Below are 24,379 nucleotides of genomic sequence, written 5' to 3'. Positions count from 1 at the left end.
TATGCACTCTGCACTGGGACCCCTCTGCACTATACTCACACTGCAAAAACCAGGGGTCTCCTACACTGGGACCCCTCCAGACTACCAGGGCAGGACACACTATCCCATAACTCTTACAGAGTGGGGATAGCGGGGCCGACCTAGAGTGTAGCTGCTGCGGTCTGCAGGCGCTCGCTGGCTTGATGGACCACTGAATCTAGACTATCCAGCCCGTCACCCAGCCCGGCAGTATCTCCCAAGAGAAGAAACTGATTACCCAGAGCAGAGTTATATACCAGCTGGGGATGGCCTATGGGTGTAGCTAGGCATTTTTTGTTCTGCCTAGTCCTACTCCTGGAAGAGGCAACATAACCCACTAGTTACGATTTATGAAGCGCTGTGTCTATCGATCGAAAACGAAAGAGAAACAAGTTTTAAAACCCCAAAAAACACTCAATAGTTTAAAGCACCTTGCCACTGAAGCTTGCATCAGCTGAGGTCTAAACATCCACCTGGCAGAACATGTGAACAGAGGACAATGTGGTAGCCTTGCAAATCTGGCATACAGATGCCCAAGGCCGAAAAGGGACCTTGGTTTTTTCCAATGTGGTGTGAACGTCACCCTCCTGAGGGTCCGGACCTTGGAAGCTAAAAAGCAGGAAGTAAACCTGATCTAAATGGATTCAGTGTTTGTACTATCATGGTCCTGCAATGGAAGAGAAGTAAAATGAACACCTCCCATACATTATGTAGCCCCTGCGTCTTGGCTTTTGGTGCGTGCGCATTGCAAAGTTTTTGTTGACGCATGCGCACTACATCCAATGGGACAGATACATATATAGAGTAAATTCATATCAGTCTCTGCCCTCAAGCACATACTATCACAATTTTAGACAGAAGCCAAGTTAACCTACCAGCATGTCTGAAGTGTGGGAGGAAACCAAAGTACCTGGAGGAGTTTACTGGTCACTGGCGGTGAAAGATGTGTGTAGGGGGTTATATTTATTTGCCACTGACCCACAATTTGGGTGATTAATAGTGCCGACATCAATGCTGGGGCTTATTACTGCACTTACCGACATGCTTGCAGTTCTTGTATTCAAACTTCAGTGTGCATTGCGTACACTGCAAAAAATTCAGCAGGACCAAAATTTGTGTGCTGCGGTGCACAAATGCGCTGCTATTGTGTGGCCCTCTTGAGGAGGCCCTCTAATTTTGTAGTTGACCACCACTGGTCTACAGACTTCGCAAATTACATTCTTTAGCGCATTAATGCACAATAAAGCTAAGGGGAACAGCTGCAATTGTTGCAAGAGAGCAGGGTGCTCACAGACAGGTTACTTGTGTTCATTGGTCTTGACCAGTTAGCAGTATTCTTGCAAATAAGACATACCAGCAAAAAATGGCTGCAGGGCTAGACCCGCAAAAGCAAATATGGCCTTTAAATGGTTAGAGTCCACCTTGAACATAATAAAATGCAAAATTTTTGTAAGAGCATGCAAAGCTATATAGTGGATAGCGGGTGAAATGCCAGGCTTCAGCAAACTCTTCCTCCAGTTTCCTTTCTGTACCCAGGTATGTGTTCAGTTGGAGAACTGGGGGAAGTGTCAATGGACTGAGGGTAGCGATCAACGCATTGTATTCCACTGAGAGATAAATGTCTGTCTTGCACTGTAGCAGGTGGGACTGGGTCGTTTATTCATTCACAGATGTCTGAATGAATGGTGAGGACTTTTTCATAGTGGGCATACCCCCAAAGGGGTCTTCAGGGTCTGGGAACCATAGATATGAACCACATCCCTGGACCTCTACAGCACCCTATGGAAAACTATACACTTCACACTATGTGCCAAGATGAGTGCCTAACACAAGATCCGGTGCCCGAAGCAAACATTTCAGGCTGTCCCCACACAATGAGGCTCAGGTACAGTCCCCAAGGCACACACAGAGGATCATCAATCCGGAAACAATAAGCAGTGAGATCTTAAAAGAAGCATCATAGAAAAATACTGAATGGTTTAAAAAGAAAAACTTCTCCACAGGAAATAAGGTCCATCTCCTGCAGGACACTAGCAAAAAACTGGAGTCTTACAAAGTGGGCAGCGGTATGAATGTGCACTAGGGCCAGCCCCAGCTATTTTTTGCCAGTGTAATCATCTGAATGTAGATCCATGGTCTATAGAATACAAGTCCTGCATAATTATTAGGTTACATTTTGGTTAGAGTTACATTTGAAAGCTGCAGAGTTTGAGGATAGCCGCAGCAGTTTATAAGGAAGGCCTATTATGTTTCAGTATGAGCGGATGAGCGCATGCCTTGCACTCTCGGCACTGGTGTTTCTTAATCATGTGACCCACTCTGCTCTTTTGCCTTTTTGTGTGACCCAGCTTGCCCCTTGACCTGTCCCTGGATCTGGTCTTCCAGTTATTACCCCGGACTGTGATTGGACTACTTTCTGCCATCTGATTTGCCATTTCACTGCTCAACTGTTACTAATCTTGGTTTGTATCTTGACACTATCTGCCACTTGACTAGGTACCTTACTGCCTGGTTTTCACCACTCCTTGGATCATCTTCTAGCTATGCCCTGCTCTCCTGCTTTGATGTTGTTCTGCTCCCACATATGGTTCCTGCACAGTGGATTACAGTCATGTGACCTACACATCTGACACTGCCTGCAACTTTGGCCCTCATATCACCCTTTGTCCCCACATTACCAGTCTCCACTTCTAGGGTTAGTAAATCAGAGATGCAAGAGAAACACCTTTCTCAGCTTGGCTTCCACCAGGTACGTGATAGTGGTTTCCTAGTTTATGCAGACAGAGTATGCAGACATGCTACACGTGTTATTGGAACCCTGATACAGAAAATCATCAGACAGGGGATGTGTTGTGCGAGTGTACTACAGATCACGCATATAGCCTCTTTGCAAATTATTGTTTCTACTCTTATAACTGGGGTCTAAATGGGCACAGCAAGAACCAAAATGGCCACAGGTAGGAAGTTAGAGGTTTACAGACTAGGTTCACATGTCTGCAACAGCTCTTTAGCAATTTCTGTTAAACACATACATTCTTTAGGTTAATATATGGAAGATTCCCTCCCAGTATTGGTTTCTTGATCTCGATTGTGTGCACATTACACTTACCGGAAATCCTACCCAGAAGTGTGTCCCAGCATAGTGGATAACAAGGTCTGGACGAACCACAGCCAAAATGATAGCCAGCATGACACTGATGAAACCCATTGTCATAAAAGAGACCTGCAACAAGTGACAAAATAAAAATTAGATTTTCTAAAAACAATAGTTGCAGACATTACATCAATATTATCAGGCATTAGGTTACTTCATAGCTGCTGTTCACAAAGGTCTTTCTTTCTGAAGAATTTTTTCAGTGGAGGCTTGAACACATGAAGGTGAAATAATGGGAATTTTTTTTTTTCCCTTTAAAAACTTACCTGTAAAATCTCTATAGTCACATGGGATGCTCAGATGTGATTGGGAGGACATGCTCATTATATAAACTCACTGAAAACTGAGCATGTGCAGAGCTGCCAACACTGCTCTGCAAAATCCCAGCTGAATTGGGGACATGGCCTGAAGGGGGAGATAGAGAACAGCAGGATCAACCAGGTTTTTTGCAGAATACAGAAAACAAATCTCAGTCACTGAGCGAGTATGAACAGCATGTAATACACCAGGCCACCTTCTGGGGCAATGTAAGCAGGGAAATCTTTCAAAGATTTTTAAAGAGAAGCTTCAGTAGAGCTGAAAGCACCACATTAAGATTCCAGGGCGGCAACGGAGACTGCACTGAACGAACCAAATGTGGGACACCCTGGAGAAAAAAAAAAAAAAAAGGAATGCACCAGGGAGTGTGGCCAAAGGTTGTTGGAAAACTACCGCCAAAACCCGATACCTGGCCCTTAAATGGTACTCAAGGACAAATTTTTGTTCAACCCCCCCATTGAAGGAAGGTTAAGATCCGTTCCGAGAAGGAGCAATGGTAGATCTTCCTAGAGGTAGATTTCCAAGCTTTTAACAGTATCCCCGATTCAAACAAACCTCCATCCTTCAGCATCTGGCGTTCATCAGCCAAGCCGTTAAAGCCAGCGACTAAAGCAGGAAGGAAAATAGGTCCTTGGACAGCAGATCCTCCCTTAGGAGGAAGTCCCCAAGAAGTATCAGCGACAAGCCGTACCAGATCGGCATACCAAGACCAGGGAGACCAGTCTGGAGCCACTAGAATGACCAGAATCCCTTTTGCCTGCACAGGAGTTGTGGCAGAAGTTTTGGAGGGCTGGAACAAATCAGTCAGCCCACTTTAGAATGCCAGCTACTTATGGAGCCGACAAGGAATCACTGCTCAAGGTGGTGTAATTGCCTGATGACTCACACAGGTGCATGCCCCGGCTCGCCTCCGTGAAAACTTGATAAAAGAAAAGGAATTGGCAGCACTCCAGGTTGAGTCAAAATCCAGATCATTGATTAAGCACACAGTCAGTGTGTGAAACGTGTCTATCTTGTCACGATTGTCATATTTGGATGTCCAGTCAATAAATATGGATTTTGACTCAACCTGGAGTGTTGCCAATTCCTTTTCTTTTATCATTTACTTATGGAGCCGCCAGGACACTTCTTGTGCCCCCTTGGTGATTGACAGGGCTGGGGGGAAGGGAGGGGAACAGCTACTTACAACATCAGGAACAGGGTGGGCACCGGTCCATCGTATCCTGGGTCCTGTTGGCCAGAAGGAAATGCTGCGACTCAGGCCAGCCCCCGGCCAGTGGGACTATGCCAGGGCCGACCTAGCACAAAGCTGCGGTCTACAAACGCTTGCTGCCCAGACTGGGGGGACCCAAAGGATCTATATTATCCAGTTCATTGCCCAGTCCGGCACTTGACTGTAGTTCTCACAGGAAAAAATAAAAAAAAAAAAATAAAAAAAAAAAAAAGGAAAAAAAAATGTATTTAAAAATGAAAAAATTGCCAGGACCAGAGATCCCAGCAAGGAACTAGGTCCTTACTCCTGCCTAGGTAGGAAAAAAACTGAGTGCCTATAGCTGAGAGTGGGTGTATACCCCCGGGACTGCCCATAGGCACAGTCAAGCTTTTTCCTGCCTAGTGTCCTACTCCTGTAGGGGGCAGTATAGCCCGATAGTTAAGAAGAATCAGGAGCTGTGTCTGTCAATGAACGAAAGAGAAAAAAGTATTTTTCCTAACAGATTCATTCAAGACCATCTAGCAAGAATGCTTACACCCCAATGAAAGTCTTTAGGAGCAAAGCTAAATTTTAGACAAAAAAATCCTAACAAGAATTCAATTACAGGGGGGTCTAATATTTCATTAAAACAGTGTCCAGCAGACAGCTGACTATAAAAGGGCGTTACTTAAAGTAAACACCTTCCCATTTCATGCTGTCAGCAATGGCACCTCATGGAAGAGAAATGTCACAAGGCCTGAGAAAGAAAATCATTGCTTTACACAAGAAAGGTGAAGGCTACAAGAACATCACCAAGGTTTTCTTATCAGTCAGAACACTGTTGCAAAAGTGATACAAAAACTTAAGATGGAACTGCAACCATCTCACAGAGATGTCCAGGCCGTCCACAAAAGTTTAACACCACGACAGGAGCGTCTTCTGATAAGGGTTGAAGTCAATTGCCATGCAAGTTCACTGCAGTTAGCTAAAGAAGTAGAAAGTCGAACTGGGGTGATTGTTTCCCATGACACAATATGGTGTTTCCCCGGGACACTATATGGTTGGTGTAAACTACAGAGGAATGGCATGCATGGGTGTCATACAGAAAAGAAGCTTTTCCTAAAGCCCATGCACAAAAAGCCTACCTATAATTTTCCAGGGCCCATGCCTGAAAAAGACGACGACTACCGAGACTCTGTATGCTGGAGTGAGGAGACCAATCCAAATGTTTTTGGAACCTTTGGCTTCAAAACTGTATGGTGTCACAAAGGTGAGGAGTACAAAGAAAAATGCATGGTGCCTACAGTGAAACATGGTGGTGGCAGTGTCCTTCTGTGGAGCTGCATGAGTGCTGCTGGTGTCGGGGAGCTGCATTTCATTGATGGTATTGTGAATTTACAAATGTATTGCTCTATATTACATATTGAAAGAGAAGATTCTACCATCACTTGGTCATCGTGCACTATTCCAACATGACAATGATCCAAAACACACATTTAAGGCCACTGTTGCTTTTCTGAAAATCAGGGTGAGAGATTCAGTGGACAATTAAGTCTCTTGATCTGAACCTAATTGAACACCTTATTGGGAATACTGAGGAGACAAGTTGAGCATCTCTCAATTCAGCATCCAGGCTCTAAGAGTGGCCATTCTTGAAGAAAGGAAAAAGAGATGTTGCAATACAGTATGTAGCCAACTTATTCATTCCATGCCTAGAAGACTTGGTGCTGTCCTTTTAAATCATGGAGGTCATACAAAAATACTACATGGAGTAGTTTTTGTTGTGGGGTGTATTCATGTTTGCATTAATTTCAGTAAACTTACTTTCATGTAATAAGCTAAACCAGAGGTACTTAAATGGGGGACCAGTCCGAACAAGACCGACCTATCACAGACCCCCCCCCCCGCCCATCTACCTGACAAAGGCCCTTCTCCCCTGATCACTCAGTTTGGCCGAGCGGCCCGCTCTAGGAAGAGTCCTGGTGGTTCCAAACTTCTTCCATTTACGTATGATGGATTCCTTGGACTCCATGGCTTGGTTTGTGCTCTGACATGCATGGTTACATAGTTACATAGTTAGTGAGGTTGAAAAAAGACATCAGTCCATCCAGTTCAACCTATGATGTGTGTGTGTGTTTGCTTTTAACCGTACATTGTATACCCCTGTATGTTGTGGTCTCTAAGGTGCCCATCTAATAGTTTTTTGAAACTATCAATGCTCCCTGCTGATACGACTGCTTGTGGAAGAGAATTCCACATCCTTACCGCTCTTACAGTGAAGAACCACTTACGCATTTTAAGGTTAAACCGTCTTTCCTCTAGTTTTAGTGAGTGGCCACGTGTCTTATTGTATTCCCTTTCTCTGAATAGTTTGTTCCTTATGCTAGGGTCGCCAGTACAGTATTTGTACATTGATATCATATCCCCTCTCAAGCGTCTCTTCTCCAGAGAGAATAGGTTCAGTGCTTGTAGTCTTTCCTCATAGCTGATGTTCTCCATTCCCCTAATTATTTTTGTTGCCCTTCTCTGGACTCTTTCCAATTCCAGCACATCCTTCCTGAGGACCGATGCCCAGAACTGGACAGCATACTCCAGAGGTGGCCGGACCAGAGTCTTGTAGAGCGGGAGAATAATCTCTTTATTTCTGGAGTGAATCCCCTTTTTTATACATCCCAGTATTCTGTTGGCTTTGCTTGCAGCGGCTTGGCATTGCATGCCACTGCCAAGCCTGTTGTCTACCAGTACCCCCAAGTCTTTTTCCATCCTAGACTCACCCAGAGGTTTCCCCCCTAGTGAGTAGCTTGCTTTCTGGTTTCTGGTCCCCAAGTGCACTACTTTACATTTTTCAACATTAAACCTCATCTGCCATGTAGTTGCCCACCCCGTTATTTTTTTCAGGTCCGCTTGTAAGGTTTCCACATCCTGCATAGAAGATATTGGCAAGCTTAGTTTAGTATCATCCGCAAATACTGAGATTGTACTAGATATCCCCTCCTCTAGATCATTTATGAATAAATTAAACAGGATTGGTCCCAGAGCAGAACCCTGGGGAACCCCACTTTCCACACCCGCCCAATCCGAGTACTCCCCATTAATCATCACCCTCTGGACTCTCCCCTGGAGCCAGTTCTCTATCCAGGTACTTACCTTATGGTCCATACCTACCTTCCTTAGTTTGTACAGTAAGCGTTTGTGGGGAACGGTGTCAAAGGCCTTTGCAAAGTCCAGATACAGCACATCCACAGGCTTTCCTTTTATCTATTTGGCAGCTCACTTCATCGTAGAAGGTTAATAGATTGGTTTGGCAAGAACGATTTTTCATGAATCCATGCTGATTACTACTAATAATACAGTTTTCATTACTAAAGTCTTGTATGTGGTCCCTTAACATCCCCTCGAAAATCTTGCAGACTACAGATGTTAGGCTGAGCGGCCTATAGTTACCCGGGATACATTTCGGCCCCTTTTTAAATATTGGTACCACGTTGGCTTTTTTCCAATCAGCTGGCACCATACCCGTCTGTAAACTATCCTTAAAGATCAAGAATAATGGTCTGGCAATCACCTGGCTGAGCTCTTTAAGAACCCTCGGGTGCAAGCCATCCGGTCCCGGTGATTTATTTATGTTAAGTTTCTCTAGTTTAGTTCTAAGTCTATCTTCTGTTAGCCATGGTGGTATTTCCTGAGGTGTGTTGTTTAGTTCGGCCTTACAAGCTAGGTTCGTGTAGCCTCCCCGATTCTTTTGTGAAGACTGAAGAGAAGAAATTATTTAACACTTCCGCCTTTTCTCTGTCCTCAGTGGCCAATGGTTAACTGTGGGACCTTTTATAGACAAGAGTGTGTCTTTCCAAATCATGTCCAATCAACTGAATTTACCCCAGGTGGGACTACAATCAAGTTGTAGAAACATCTCAATGACGATCAGTGGAAACAGGATACACCTGAGCTCAGTTTTGAGTGTCATGGCAAAGGTTGTGAATACTTATGCACATGTGATTTTTTTCATGTTTTTATAAATTTGCAAAAGATTTCAAACAAACTTCTTTCAGTTTGGGATTCATTATGGGATATGATTTGTAGAATTTTGAGGAAAATAATAAATTCAATCCATTTTGGAATAAAGCTGTAACATAACAAAAAGGTGGAAAAAGTGAAGCGCTGTGAATACTTTCCAGATGCACTGTATATCATCCCCCCCCCCACTTACAGAAGTGGGGGTGCCCGTTTATCATAAGAGGGCTCATTGGCTGTCTTGGCAGGTTTTCTTTCAAAAGGAAGCCTTTTGCTTAGACCACCTCGGATGTGGTGCAATTGCTTTTTATGTACAGTGCCTTGCGAAAGTATTCGGCCCTCTTGAACTTTGCAACCTTTTGCCACATTTCAGGCTTCAAACATAAAGATATAAAACTGTAATTTTTTGTGAAGAATCAACAACAAGTGGGACACAATCAAGAAGTGGAACAAAATGTATTGGATATTTCAAACTTTGTTAACAAATAAAAAACTGAAAAATTGGGTGTGCAAAATTATTCAGCCCTCTTAAGTTAATACTTTGTAGCGCCACCTTTTGCGGCCCAATGAAGTTTTGTTGTTTGCAGGTTCATGCCTCATGTACAGTCTGGGGTTTAAGGTCCACCAGTGCTCCAAGGAGATCAATTTAAAGATCAGGCCCACTAGGTGCTTATTCTTCAGAGCTGCTGTTACCTTCAACACATTTTAGACTAGCTTAGGTCCCTTTTTCAATGTGCTTTATTACCATTAAAATCTACCATACAATCTGCCCCCCTGCGGCGGACCTGGACACCGATCACCCCTATTGACCCTTGACCCCATCATCTCCCTTCCCTCCCCTTCCCCTTTCCGTTTCTTTTTACTTTCTTTTTCTACCCCTCTTTTTCTTTGATGCTCTGTCACCTGACAGAAATGGTCCCCCGTGGACCTTTCTAAAACTCGTTAGCACCGCTTATTGCGGCCTCATTGTTACCCATTGTAATATTATGCATTTGACATACCCCTGAGGTCGCTTTGATGTCCCGGGGCCGGTTGGGTGGCGGTGGGTTGGGGCTTTGGTGATCGCCCCCCCCTCAGCGCAGTGCGTTTCCTTTTTGGGGCGCCGGGGAAGGGCAGCGGGCCTGGGCCGGACTCGGGTCGCCTCGGTACGGGACATGGTTGGCTATATGTTGCTTAGCGGGATGCGTTATTGTTATGTGTTCCCTTGGGGGCTGCGTCCCTTGCTAACTTTCTTGCACTATGTTGTTGTGTATCCTGACAGATGCTATTCTATTGTTTTCTTATGTATTTTTACCTTGCACTTAAAACAAATAAAAATCTATTGAAATCTAAAATCTACCATACAAAACAAAGAAAATAAAGACCCAATGAAGTACTCATACCCCAATCCCTAGATGTAAAACGGAAGCGGACTCTCTGGCTGGCTGATTGCCTTGTCCATCTTCCTTCCCTTGTCCATCTTTCTTCCCTTGTCCATCTTTCTTCCCCAGTCTGACATTCTTGATGGCATCCAGCAGGCCGTCCATGCAGGACCGCTGGTTAATGTTGATATTTATGACTGTTCCCTCAGGGGTCTCACAGGAGACTTTGCCATTGTCCATCTTCACAGTACTGACTGCCACCATCCTGTGCCAATGAAAAATAAAAAAGACCAGTTAAATAAATCTTGGACAGTATAAAAATATTGAGTATAATAATTCAGATTTCTAAAATTAGCTATGTGTTCTGATTTTGGAAGAGAGGCAGCTAGATGAGAAGGAAAAAAAAAATGGTAGTGTGTGCTTACGCACAAAGACAAACGCATAATAGAGCATATCTTTTTTTTTTTTTTTTAAAAGGGACATCCAGATGCGTGATCATGTACTGCGTTCAAATCTGTAAAAGACTGAGAAAATGCATTTTACGCACTTTAGTGTAGATGCATGTCTGCACTAATGCCTCGTACACACGCATCGATAGTTGGCCGTGAATTTTCGGCCAACGTCCGATCGGCCGATTTTCGGCTTGTTAGTATGATGCTTTCGACAACCGACTCCTACTTTTCAGCCGAACAAAATCTGGTGTGCAGGCTATAAAATTTTTGTTGGCCGTCAACAGAACAGCCGATTTTCCATCAGTCAGTACAGATTTCGGCAGACAAAGATCTGATGAGCAAGACTGGGCATGCTCAGAGAAGAAAAAACACACGGAAAGTAAACCATCACATGACATCACTTCTGAAGTTGGTTTTTGTTGGCCGAGAAAATTCGTGTGCAGTCTAGAGCACATTTCAACCAACACAACACTGGACAAAAGACGGCCGATAATCGGTGCGTGTGTACGAGGCATTAGGCCTGGTTTACACCTGAGCAACGCTGCCATGTTGCTTTTTTTTTGCGTGATTTTGTGGTGCATTTTTTTGAATGACCCTCCCTCTGCTCCAAAAATGCACCAAAAAAGCTCATGTGCCACATTTTGGCACAGAACTAGCCATGTTTTTTGCTAGAATCGCGTGATTCTGCATGCAAATTAAGTCTATCATCATAATTTTTTTTTATTGTTGTATATGTGTAAGCTAACACAGGATTTGTCTGCCAGCAAGATCCTCCGTATAAACATCAGCAAATTGCTTCCATGTACAAGAGAGTTATTCTTCCTATGCACATATGAAAAAAAAAAAAAAAAAAAACACCCCCCCCACCGAATCGGACTATGCATGCCCATTGTTAAAGTAGACTCTGCAGTAAAAAGGCCCGCTTAACAGGGCCCCTACCACCATACTAAATGGCAGCAAAATGTAGAAGGGGAGGAAAAAAAAAAAAAGTTATTAACCAGTTCAGCGGAAGATTTTACCCCCTAATGACCAGGCCATTTTTGAGATAAGACACTGCGTTGCTTTAACCAACAATTGCGGTCGTGCGATGCTATACCCAAAAGAAAATGTATGTATTCCCCACAAATATAGATTTCTTTTGGTGGTATTTGATGACTTCTGTGGGGGGGTTTTTTTGCGCTATTAAATATATATTCAAGTATGTAATTTATAGGTATTTCTTATGTTTAGGATTGTATTTATACAGCCATATATTCTTGTATATGGGCATGGATCCTGAAGAAGCACAATGAGTGAAAACGCATTGATCTAGCACGCCTTCACTACACAGTTTATGTAATAGCTGCTGATATGGCTTGCAATGATGTTCATTACAAATTTTATTGCTGTTTAAAATCTTTGTAATAAAAGAGCTTGGATCTTATTGGTATTGTGTTTTGACCCCTATTTTGGCACAATTAAAGTCCTAATACATGCGGTTCCTCCCCCTGAAAGGGGCTTGAAAGGAAAATTGTTTTTTTTTTTTTTTTTTTTAGGTCAATAGATATGGTGCCTCTAGAGGTGTAAAAAGGTGTAGCGCTAAGTAGGTAACATATATAGTCCTTGTATAGTCCACAGAGAAGGGTGAGTACAGAGACCAGTGATCAGCAAATCTTGAAGGTAGTGTTTCATTTAAGGACTACCACCAGCAACAGCACCCAAATGTCAGAGCCTCTTATCGGAGAAGACTGACCCTCATTACAAAAGGCCAATCAGATGCACAAATAATTGTCGCCAGGAAATCTCGCAAACGCTCTCCCTCATGGTCCTCGGTCGAAAACCAGATATTAGCAGTACCAGACCTCAGATCAGATAGAAGAGGGAGAGACTCCTCATGGTGCAGTTTGTATCACAAACGATTTATTAAAAACGTCAGGCAACTTGCAAGCAAATCAAGTAAACAGGCTCTCCATGTGATAAAGCAGCTAGCTAGATAACCAGCAAAATGGCCGCTGCGTCCTCCAGTGGGGTGGAGCGTCACAGGCTCTCCTACGAGTTTCGTCATCACTAGACGTCGTCACGCCCCCTGAAACACTACTGTCAAGATTTGCTGATCACTGGTCTCTGTACTCACCCTTCTCTGTGGACTATACAAGGACTATATATGTTACCTACTTAGCGCTACACCTATTTTTACTACACCTATTTTTACTATTTTTTGGATCGGTTATTCAGGATTTGTGTTAGCTGCTGCTGGTATATGAGTTTTTATTGAGGTTGGCACAGTATATTACCATCTTTGTGCCTCATAGGTGTACTTTTATTAGTTTTATGCACATATTTTATATAAATTAGGGCATAGTCACATTCAAACGAAAGTCACTTAATAAGTTCACCTTTGGAGACATGTTACATGTTCCACCAGATTTTAGGGTGGAACGTGTAAAATGTTCCCAGTGCTGCAGTTACCACCTCGCTGCCCCCCGTGTAAGCTGTATGGGGAGAAGTTCCCTGTGACTGTTTGAACCCCCCCTTTTTTTTTTTCACACTGTGGCTTCAACTGCACCCTCAATAAGCACTAAAGCCTAGTACAGACGATGAAATTATCGGACGAATAATTGTCTTTATTCACGCTTTTTTTTTTTTATGCTAGTTTCTATCGAAAAGGAATAGGTTACAAAAGTATGAAAATTCTCCTACGACAGAATAAAAATTAGGAAGTAATGTATTTGTATTGTATTTTTGGACGAAACTTGTACGATCTGGTATCATACAAGAAAAATTTGTGTTGTCCCTTCGGAAATTTTTCGGACGAAAGCTGTGCACCAATAATCAGATTATCATACGACAGCTTCAAATTGGTGCTTTTTTGAATGATATTCTGATCGTGTGTACGGGGCTTTAGCCTAAATGCTTGTACACACTTGACGAAAATCGGACAAAATATCCTCCGATTTTTCTCTCTCATGCTCAGCGGTCATAACCGTTTTTAGTTGACAGTGCAAAAAGAAATTTCTCGTCCAATTTTTTTTTTTGGAACGTTGGTTCCTAGACTTCTGGGTTGTCAGCAACTTCAGATCATGTGTGGTCTTTTTTATCCACTTTTTTGCGGACATACTGCATACACATTAAACGAAAAACTTACCATTAGTTTACCGGTAACGGTCTATGAACCCTTCCAGGACGGCCTACATATGAGAGATTGTGGCTCCACCCTACAGGAAACACAACTAATTTGCAGCTGTTAAAAAGGTCCCACCCATACCTTGAGCTTCAGTAATAGAAAAGTAACTTTCCAACCGAACTTTCAAGGGACACAGTTATTCAATAACTAACAATTACATACACACACTTTTTTTTTTTTTAAACTCACCACCACCTCCGGGCGGGAAGTAGGCTGGCCGTCCTGGAAGGGTTCATAGAAAGACCGTTACCGGTAAACTAACGGTAAGTTTTCTCATTTCACCCTTCCAGGACGGCCTACATATGAGAGGATAATAAAGGAATCCATACTGGCCTACCTTAGGGCAGGACCACTACCTGTAAGACCTTTCTACCAAAGGCAAGATCTTGCTGCGACAGGACATCCACACGATAGTGCTTTAGGAAGGTATCTTGACTGGACCAGGTGGCTGAATGGCGGATATGCTCCCAGGAGGCTCCTGCTCTTTTGGCCCAGGATGTTGCCATGCCCCTTGTAGAATGTGCCTTTAAGTTTGCTGGTGTGGGAACTACCTGACACCTTCTAAGACATACTAATGGCTTGCCTGATCCACCTAGAAATCAAAGGTTTTGATGCTTGCAATCCCTTTCTTGGTCCAGAATGTAGAACCAACAGGTGACTAGATCGCCTAAATCCTTTGGTCCTTTCTAAATAGGTGAGAAGACACCTTCTTAAATCCAAGCAATGGAATTTTCATTCCTTTGCACACCTAGGCTTTTCACAAAATGATGGCAGGACCATCTCTTGCTTCCTGTGAAAAGAAGAAACTACCTTGGGTAGATACAAGGGATCTGGTCTAAGAATCACTCTGTCTTGGAGAATTAGCATAAAGGGCTCTTTTATGGACAAACTTTGTAAATCTCCCACTCTTCTGGCTGTGGTAATTGGCAACAGAAAAACTAACAATGGTCAAAATATTTAGGGTAACCTTATCCAAAGGTTCAAAGGGTTCACTAAATAATGACTCTAGTAACTGGGTTAAATTCCACGCTGGGAAACTAGCTCTATTAGTCGGGGTAGCTCTTCCCCGTGCTATCAAAAATCTTTTAATTAAAAGGTTCCTTTGCCAGGCTTTTATCTAAAAAAAAACAGAAAGTGCTGCTACTTGTACTCTAAGGGTGTTAACTGCCACCCCCTTATCTACCCCATCCTGGAAAAAAATCCAGGATCACCGGGATCGAGGCAGAGGAATTATTCTTCTGACTCTGCCAAGTACAAAATTTTTTCCAAATTTTGGAATACATTTTCCTTGTCACCGTCTTCCTACTTAGGTGGAGGGCATCAATGACCCGGTCCCTTTTTCTTTTAGCATTTGGCGCTCACTACCCAGGCTGTTAATTGAAAATATTGTGGTCTGGGGTGAATAAATGGTCCCTGTAGTAACAGGTCCGGAATCTCTGGGAGTTTCCAAGGGGCTGTAACTGACAGGTATATTAGAGTCGCGAACCACGTCTTCTTTGGCCACCAAGGAGCAATCAAGATGAGACGTAATTCCGGACATCCACTGAGTTTCTGTAGAACTCTTGGAATCAGATTTTTGAGGAGGAAATGTACTGTATACGCTAGTTTGAAGTGCCACGGCTGTGCCAGAGCATCCAAGCCCAACATGTCCTTTTGTTGAGTCAGGGAGAAGAACTGGCTTACTTTTTTGTTTTGCCAAGTGGCAAACATATCTACCTCCGTCTGACAAAACTTTTGAACTAGAAGATGAAATATTCTGGGATTCAGTTCCCACACTGTCTGCTTGATGGAATGGCGACTGAGGAAGTCCGCTTCCCAGTTGTCCTTCCCTTTTATGTGCACCGCTGACAGGGAGATGACTCTCTTTTCTGCCCAGCCTAGAGTCTCCAGGGCTATCCTTAACAGGGTGTCTGACCTGGTCCCTCCCTGATGATTCAGGTAAGCTACTGTTGTAGCATTGTCTGAATGAATCTGGACTTCTTTTCTTAAGATGTCCCTTTCGAACGCTTTTATGGCTACTTCCACTGCCTTCAGCTCCCTGTAATTGGATGAGGCCTGACTTATCTGTATAGAACAGACATTTTTCACCGCCGAAACCACCTTTTCCACCTTTTCTTTTGGGAGAAAAAGTTTTTTTCACTCTGGAATCTGGTACCCCAGATATACTTGGACCTGTGCTGGCTCTATTGAAGATTTTTCCACATCTATAAGCCACCCCAACGTCTGTAGAACTGAAATAGCTCTTTGGGTGTCTGCTGTGGCCTGCTTTGCTGATCTTGCAAAGATCAACATATCGTCCAGATGGGTTGGGACCCCGACAGGAGAGATGAAGGTCAGGTTTTAGACCAAACACTATCCTGGGAGGATAGACTATCCCTGGAGTTTTCCTCTGCGTAGGGGTCTGAGGGGTAGCTGCTGTAGTCCTTCATTAAAACAGATGCTTCCTGCCCTGCCAGCTTATTAATACATGCATGGCAAAATGGCTTTGTGTAAGATCTAGACAGCCTGTCCCCACAATTACCGCACTTCTTAGACATGCCAGTGCTTGGATTAGATGGGGGGTCCGACAGTGAACTCTTAGGTTGAGGGAAGACCTGTGCACAAAATAGAAAGAAAAACATATGTGTATGTGACAGGAGTCACTTTGGGCATGGGGGTTGTGGACCCCAAATTCCTTTAAAGAGGTTGGGAGGCACTATGTCCAGCCTTGTGTGGCTTTCTTATGTTTAAGTCACCCTGCATCTGTTATGGATGCAGGGTGACCAGGAGGGTGGTGAACACTGAAAATATGGTTTGGACTACTACAAATGGGACAGTCATATTCAGGAATAATGTCTCCCTTGTAATATGAAGATTTTTGTTCCCATTTGCCATGAGGTCTCTGAACAGGAAGTCAACTCCTAATATGGTCATTACAGGAAGTTCAATGTGGAGACGGGCTGTCTAAACAATGTTGCTTTTGGTCTGAGGTGGCTTTCCATTCACCTATTGTCAGGTGTGCTAATGACCTCACCTGTTGTCTACTAAGGGATGTATTGACACTCAGAGTAATGTGTATTGAGGGCTCGTTAGGGAACCATTGTTCGGTGTCTTGACTATTGTGTACATTGATTGCCCCCTGGGGCTTCTGTCTCCTTGCACATGGCAGTCCTTCTGGTCAAGCTGTCTGACCAATCACTGCTGACTCATTTTCAAGCACTCATTTGCATGGCTGGTGAGGACCTTATGGGGAACTGCAGGTAATGTGCAATTGACCAATGGGAAAGCGGTTGTTGGGGGAAGGATGTTCCAAATTCTGTATAAAAGTGTGCTGTGTTCTTCCAATAAATGTTGTTCCTGTTTTACCCTCAACTTTGAGCTTTGTCTCGTTTTTGGAGGGGGATTTATTATATAGACGTTCGATTGTTTGGGGCCCTCTTTGGATGATTATTCGTATGCTGGTGTGCTACAGGGGTAATTTGTACATACTGCAAAGGTGGTACATCCACTAAACGGCGGTTTCATTCCTTTTTACGCTGAGGTTCGTAACAGTGTACAATAGACATTTGTTTAACACTGCGGCAGCTAATCAGGGAAAAAAGGCATGTCTGTCCTAAAGCTATAGACAGCAGTCGGCCCCATCACCGCTATAATCACTTACCCGGTTTCTCTGAACTCCCTGCAGCCACCTGCACCGCCGCTTTTTCCTCTATGGGATGTGCGGTTGTTCTTGTCTCTTTGGGGTGTTTCAGCCCCTTAGAAGCCGGAGAGTCTGCCATGATTACTCGAGGGTCCGGCGTCCCCTCCATCTTGAGCTTCTTTACGGTTCCACTCGCTCCTCCTCTTGACCGGAACTTCCGGTCTTCAAAGCGAGGCTTGAGGCGCACTCGCTTGGCGGGAAATACAAATCCTTACCGCTTCCAGCAACAGGGGAGCAATGGAGGAGACTCTTCCTGCAGAGACAGCAGGACGGACTTCAGGTATGGAGGGACCTTCTCATTAAGGTAACCGACTACCTGGCATGTTTGGGGACCTGTAAGCTCCTTGTCAAAGGACACAGATAGGGAGGAACCACCCAGAGGCCGTCCGTACCTGCCTTACAGGGTTACCTATCAGACAGTCATTTGCCTTCAGGTCAAGAAAAAAAAACAAACGTTCCGAAGTAGGTTGGAAACACAACTGAACTGAAGATCAAGGTATGGGTGGGACATTTTTAACAGCTGCAAATTAGTTGTGTTTCCTGTAGGGTGGAGCCACAATCTCTCATATGTAGGCCGTCCTGGAAGGGTGAAATGAGAAATTGGCTGTGCTGGGGACGGACGATAAAAATTTTGGTGTTTGTCCCTCTGTTTTTTTTCGTTGAAAATTTCGGCATCGGCTGCTGAAAGTTGTGTACACACTAGCCGAAAATCGTACGACTAGTGTGTACCCCACTTAACTCTAAGGACTCTTTACAGTAAGACAAAATCTTTATAGTGTTTGTTAAAGCGGAGTTCCAGCCATTTACTCACCTGTCCAACGGTCCAGCGATGCGGCCGCCCGAAGCCTTGATCCTCTCCCTCGGCGCCGGCATCACTGCTGTGGGCACCCGGCTGTCACAGTTTGTGGCTTCACAGCCGGGTACCCACTGCGCATGCGCGAGTCGCGCTGCGCGCCGTGATTGGCCGGCAATCTTCTGGGACCTCTGACGTGTCCCAGAAGATTGCAGGGAGGGAGGGGGAGAGGAGAACTTCCGTTCAGGGCGCCGCGGCGCTCCGAGCGGAAGTGGGAGCGGGTACCTCTCAAAACTCGGTACCCGCTCCCCCCCCCAAAAAATGACATGCCAAATGTGGCATGTCAGGGGGTCAGGACTCCCTAAAGCGGAAGTTCCACTTTTGGGTGGAACTCCGCTTTAAGAAGGTTTTTCCCTTCAAGTTCTTTAACTATTCATTTGCAAACAAGGTGATAGCTCACAAGTCCTTACGTTTCTCAGAAGCATGATGACTATAAAATGACACAGCTGTCCTATAGAATAATTCCGAGGAACATAGGACCGTGTGTTTTTTTTTTTTTTATAAAAATTGTTCCTTTACAATTGCTTTAAGATATTGAAGCATTTTTTTATACATAAAATGAGATGCAAACAGAACTTACAGGCACTGGATGTTTTTTTTTTTTTTCCCACCCCGGGCACTGGATGACCTTCTCATGGCACAGCAACCAAATTATTTTCTGAAAACTGATTGTTACACCGGGCTAACTTCATTCTCCCTGCCATCACATTAGGCCTCATGCACACAAGATATTTAAGCCCCCTTAAATGCCAAAACTCCTGGCAGGAAAAAGCTGCCTAAAACATGCAGCAAAAGCCGCATACTGCACACACATTTAGGTGCGTCTAGTGGTTGAGTGTTAATGCATTCCATTGGCCAATAATAATTTTGAATATTGGGGTGCATTAACACTCAAACGCTAGACGTATGCTTTCTGCTTTTCAGCTACTCTCAAACGCGTGTTTTTTTCTTTTTTTTTTCAGTCTGTAAATGACTATTTGTGCATGAACACAGGCTTACACAAAAAAAAAAAATAAAAAAATAAAAAAAGCAGCTCAACACCTGTAACAGTCAACTTTTTTTCCAGCTCTGTGTGCCTGAGGTCTAAGAGACTCAAGCCTGGCAGCTGTCGCCTCTATCAGGCACTGAACTGGGGATGAAAAGTATGCAAAGGTAAATGTTAATTTATTAATTTTTATTGTGGACGCACCCTGATTGACCAAAGTTCATTTTAAAATTGTTCTAAAGGTAAAATGTTTTTACCTTAACGGAAAAAAAAAAAAATCCCCAAGGGGTTTTTAGCATCAGGTTATTCCAAAGGACAGGTATTTATAAAAGTACAAAAAAAAAATTTAAATTGTTTTGCAATTCTGTTATGAAAATTGATGTTAAACACAAATGACTTTACAAGCAAAGTGTTAGATCATCATGTCATCAAAACTCACATTCTCAAAAAAAAAAAAAAAAAATTATAATAAAACACACACTAATAAATTATATATATTATATATATATTTTTTTTTTTTCCTTTACTATAAAAAACCTACCCAATAAAAAAAAAAATGTCAAAAATGACATTTTTTCCCCCCTCAATTTAGGCCAATATTTATTCTGTTACATATTTTAGGTAAAAAAAAAAAAAAAAAAACCCTAATAAGTGTAGATTGTTTTGTTTGCGCAAAAGTTATAGCGTCTACAAACTATGGGATACATTTATGGACTTTATTTTTTTTTTTTATTGTTTTTACTAGTAATGGCGGCGATCAGCGATATTTAGCGGGACTGCGACATTGCGGCAGAAAAATCTGACACCAAGTGCTACTTTTGGGGACCAGTGACACCAATACAGTGACCAGTGCATTTTTGCACTGTTACTGTATAAATGACACTGGCAAGGATGGGGTTAACACCAGGGGTGATCAAGGGGTTCAGTGTGCTCCTATGGAGTGCTTTCTAAGTAGGGGGGCAGTCCCAAGGGATCTGTAGCGTTAAATAAGAACACCAATGACATTACGTTTATCACAACCTTCAATGACCAATTCTCTTTAAAATGGGTAAAATTATAAAGAAAAACTTTAACATTCTCAAATTAGATCAGAGATTGGCTCCCATTTTACCACTTACACCTCAGATCACCTTTCGCAGGGCCAGAATGGTAAAGAAACATTCTGGCACCAAGCAAACTCAAGAGTACAACGACTGGCCCCCTATCGGACATTAGAACTTTCTTTGACAATCGAACAGGGGTATTCCAATGCAGGAAGAGGGGCTGTCTAACATGCCAGTTCATTAAACATGGACGGACCACGATCTGTGATGGGCCAGGCAGGGAATACCAGATTAAGCTGTTCATCATGTGCTCCACTGATTATGTGGTGTACGTTTTGAAGTGCCCATGTAATTTATTATATGTTGGACGGACTATAAGAACCATGCAAACCCGGATAGGTGAACACCGGAGGTTAATCCACAAAGGGTGCGATAAACATAGCGTCCACCGCCACTTCCTATAAGTCCACAAAAAAGATCTTAAGGCGTTTGAGGTAATGGCTATAGAATCCATCCCTAAAGGCACCTTGACTGACAATGAGAGATTCTCCCTCTTATATAAGAGGGAGACCTTTTGGATATTTAAATTTGGGTCCCTGGCCCCTGGGGCTTGAATGAGGAGTTGGAGGTACACACAATAGTGTAATCAGTCTGTGCGTTTTTTTTTTTTTTTTTTGTGTAATATATATATATATATATATATATATATATATATATATATATATATATATATATATATATATATATATACACACACACATATTTTTTTATTTTTTTATTATTATTATTATTATTATTATTATCCTTACATCCAGTTATTTTTATTTGTATTTGCATTTATTTTTTTATTATGCGTTTTTCATTATTTCTTCTCATATTTGCAGTTTTATGTTAGGTAGTCAGCTGTAAAGGGACATCAGAGTCCCATTTACTTCTGGCGTCCCATAAAGGAGAGTGGGCCCTGTCTATCTGAACCTGAACGAAAGGTCAGTTTATTCCCATGGACAGGCGGGGTAAACTGACTTTTTTCTGTTTACACCCACCTACCCTTCTTTTAAGTTTAGGTGGAGCGGATCGGAGGTTAGTTGGGTGTAAACGTGTAGCAGGATCTGTTTACTTCCAGTCACCCATAGAGCAGAGCGGGCTCTGTTTGTGTCTGCTCTGTGGATACTGAGCAGGACATGGACCTATCATCCCCTCCCCTCTGATCAGTGATCTGTGAGCCGATTTGAACGGAATCTGCCTCTTGTGAACCCCCCCCCTCTATCCAAAAGAAACTTAGGCTCTATGCACACTAGCAGTTTTTTAAGCTCCTAGAAGCTCTGAGCATTTTTATTTTCTGCTCCTACAAGCTAAATAGTGTTATCCAATGTGTCTATGCACACTACTTTAGGCGAATATGAAAAGAGATTCTCAGCTTACATTTGTGCCACTTCCCTTTAGTGAAAGTACAACTAAGGAATTCCCTTAAGGGTTTGGGGACTTTTTAGGCACTATTCGAGTATAAAAATAATTTTGTAAAAAATATATATTAATAATAATAATAATAATAATAATAATAATAATAAATAACATATTGATAAAAACACGTAACATATTTGTACAAAAAAACAGATTGTGCAGCAAACAAAAATCACATTATATCAATACAAGAAAAGTGCATCTATGGTATAGCGGCACAGTAGCCAAGGGAAAAGTGCATCTATGGTATAGCGGCACAGTAGCCAAGGGAAAAGTGCATCTATGGTATAGCGGCACAGTGGCCAAGGGAAAAGTGCATCTATGGCATAGCGGCACAGTGGCCAAGGGAAAAGTGCATCTATGGCATAGCGGCACAGTGGCCAAGGGAAAAGTGCATCTATGGCATAGCGGCACAGTGGCCAAGGGAAAAGTGCATCTATGGTATAGCGGCACAGTAGCCAAGGGAAAAGTGCATCTATGGTATAGCGGCACAGTGGCCAAGGGAAAAGTGCATCTATGGTATAGCGGCACAGTAGCCAAGGGAAAAGTGCATCTATGGTATAACGGCACAGTGGCCAAGGGAAAAGTGCATCTATGGTATAGCGGCACAGTAGCCAAGGGAAAAGTGCATCTATGGTATAGCGGCACAGTGGCCAAGGGAAAAGTGCATCTATGGTATAGCGGCACAGTAGCCAAGGGAAAAGTGCATCTATGGTATAGCGGCACAGTGGCCAAGGGAAAAGTGCATCTATGGTATAGCGGCACAGTGGCCAAGGGAAAAGTGCATCTATGGTATAGTGGCACAGTGGCCAAGGGAAAAGTGCATCTATGGTATAGCGGCACAGTGGCCAAGGGAAAAGTGCATCTATGGTATAGCGGCACAGTGGCCAAGGGAAAAGTGCATCTATGGTATAGAGGCACAGTGGCCAAGGGTACTGTGGGTGCCCACATACCCTTGGGTACTGTGACACTATACATACCATAGATGCACTGCTCTTGTATTGATGTAATGTGATTTTTGCTTGCTGCACAATCTGTTGGGTACTGTGACGCTATAACATAGATGAAAAAAAGGATTAAGTACGCTCCCAGGTAGTGGTATCCTGGGCATCTATATAGCGTAGGGAGTGCCACATCCTATTAGCAGACTCTATGCTTCTTTCCATTTAGTTTTTTGTTCTTTACCATAGATGCACTTTTCCCTTGGGTACTGTGACGCTATACCATAGATGCACTTTTCTTGTATTGATGTAATGTGATTTTTGCTTGATGAACAATCTGTTTTCTTGTACAAATATGTCATTACATGTATTTATCAATATGTGATAAAATATATTTTTTTACAAAATTATTTTTATACTTGTATAGTGCCTAAAAAGTCCCAAACCCTTAGGGGAATTCCTTGGTTGTACTACTTTAGGCTAATCACATTTTTGAGCTTCAGCTTTCAGGAGCAGGAAAAAAAAATGTTTTTGTAGAGTTTCTTGGAGCATTTTTGCAGCAGCAGGAAAAAAAAAAAAGAAAAAAAGAAGCTGAATGCTCCTAACTGCTTTAAACACAGCTTTTTTTTTTTTTTTTTTTTTCTCCCCATGTAATGAAAAAATGCTAATAAAATGCTAATCCTTAATGCTTTTAAAGCAGAAAAAAAAAAAAATTGTTTTTGTAGAGTTTCTTAGGACGTTTTTGCAACAGAAAAAAAAAGCTGAATGCTCCTAACACAGCTTTTTTGGACCCCCCCCAATGTACTGCAAAAATGCTATTAAAAATCGAAATCCAAATGCTTCTAAAGCAGAAAAAAATAAATAAAAAAATTGTTTTTTGTAGAGGTTTCTTGGGGCATTTATGCAACAGAAAAAAAAAGGATGAATGCTCCATGAATGCTCCTAACTGCTTCAAACACAGCTTTTTTTGTACTCCCCCCCCCCCCCCCCCCATGTACTGCAAAAATGCTAATCCTAAATGCTTCTAAAGTGCTACTAGAAGCGGGCACAAAAAATGCTATTATCAGCATTTTTTTTTTCAGCTTATGAAAAACACTATAGTGTGCGATGAGCCTTAAAAAGCAAAATATATTCTGTTATTAGACTATATATCCTATCTTTTGTACCCTGATAATCATCTATCTGTAATACCATGGTTGTTGATATACAATGTTCTTTTTTACCACCATTTTATGTCAACTAAAAAGTTTGTAAACAAAAAAAAACAAAAAAGCAAAAAATAAAAATAAGTAAAAAACAAAAACAAAACATAAATAAGGGAGGAGGTGGGGTGAAGAGTGCGCCACATTTTCTTATATCCGGGAGACAGACCTCAACATTTCAAACCTCAGTGCTCCTCACTTCTCAGCATCAGACATACAGATCACAACTCCCATCCTCCTCTATTACACATCTGATAGAATTGAATGATAGGATCACAACTCCCATCCGCCTCTATTACAAATCTGATAGGAGTGAATGCTAGGATCACAACTCCCATCCTCCTCTATTACACATCTGATAGGACTGAATGCTAGGATCACAACTCCCATCCTCCTCTATTACACGTCTGATAGGATTGAATGCTAGGATCACAACTCCCATCCTCCTCTGTTACACGTCTGATAGGATCGAATGCTAGGAACACAACTCCCATCCTCCTCTATTACACATCTGATAGGAGTGAGTGAATGCTAGGATCACAACTC

At 42.7% G+C, this 24,379-nt stretch overlaps 1 protein-coding gene across 2 annotated transcripts in view; it reads right to left on the bottom strand.

Annotated features, from left to right (window-relative positions):
- LOC309564847 (uncharacterized protein) overlaps positions 1-24,379 on the bottom strand; it is a 155,518-nt gene that overhangs the window by 22,610 nt on the left and 108,529 nt on the right. Inside the window, exons 2-3 of one of the 2 annotated variants that reach the window (XM_082269532.1) lie at positions 10,076-10,319; positions 3,128-3,241 (exon numbers count right to left, since the gene is read on the bottom strand). In XM_082269532.1, the coding sequence (XP_082125658.1) occupies positions 3,128-3,241; positions 10,076-10,318 (357 nt within the window). In that variant the 5' untranslated portion in view covers position 10,319. The remainder of the gene's footprint in view (positions 1-3,127; positions 3,242-10,075; positions 10,320-24,379) is intronic. The other variant, XM_082269533.1, reaches the window with a different exon arrangement.

The sequence above is a fragment of the Pelophylax lessonae genome (genome assembly GCF_965119305.1).
Source record: "Pelophylax lessonae genome assembly, chromosome: 9".
Taxonomy (NCBI): domain Eukaryota; kingdom Metazoa; phylum Chordata; class Amphibia; order Anura; family Ranidae; genus Pelophylax; species Pelophylax lessonae.
The sequence above is the reverse complement of the archived record's forward strand: the minus strand, read 5'-3'. Positions and strand labels throughout refer to the sequence as shown.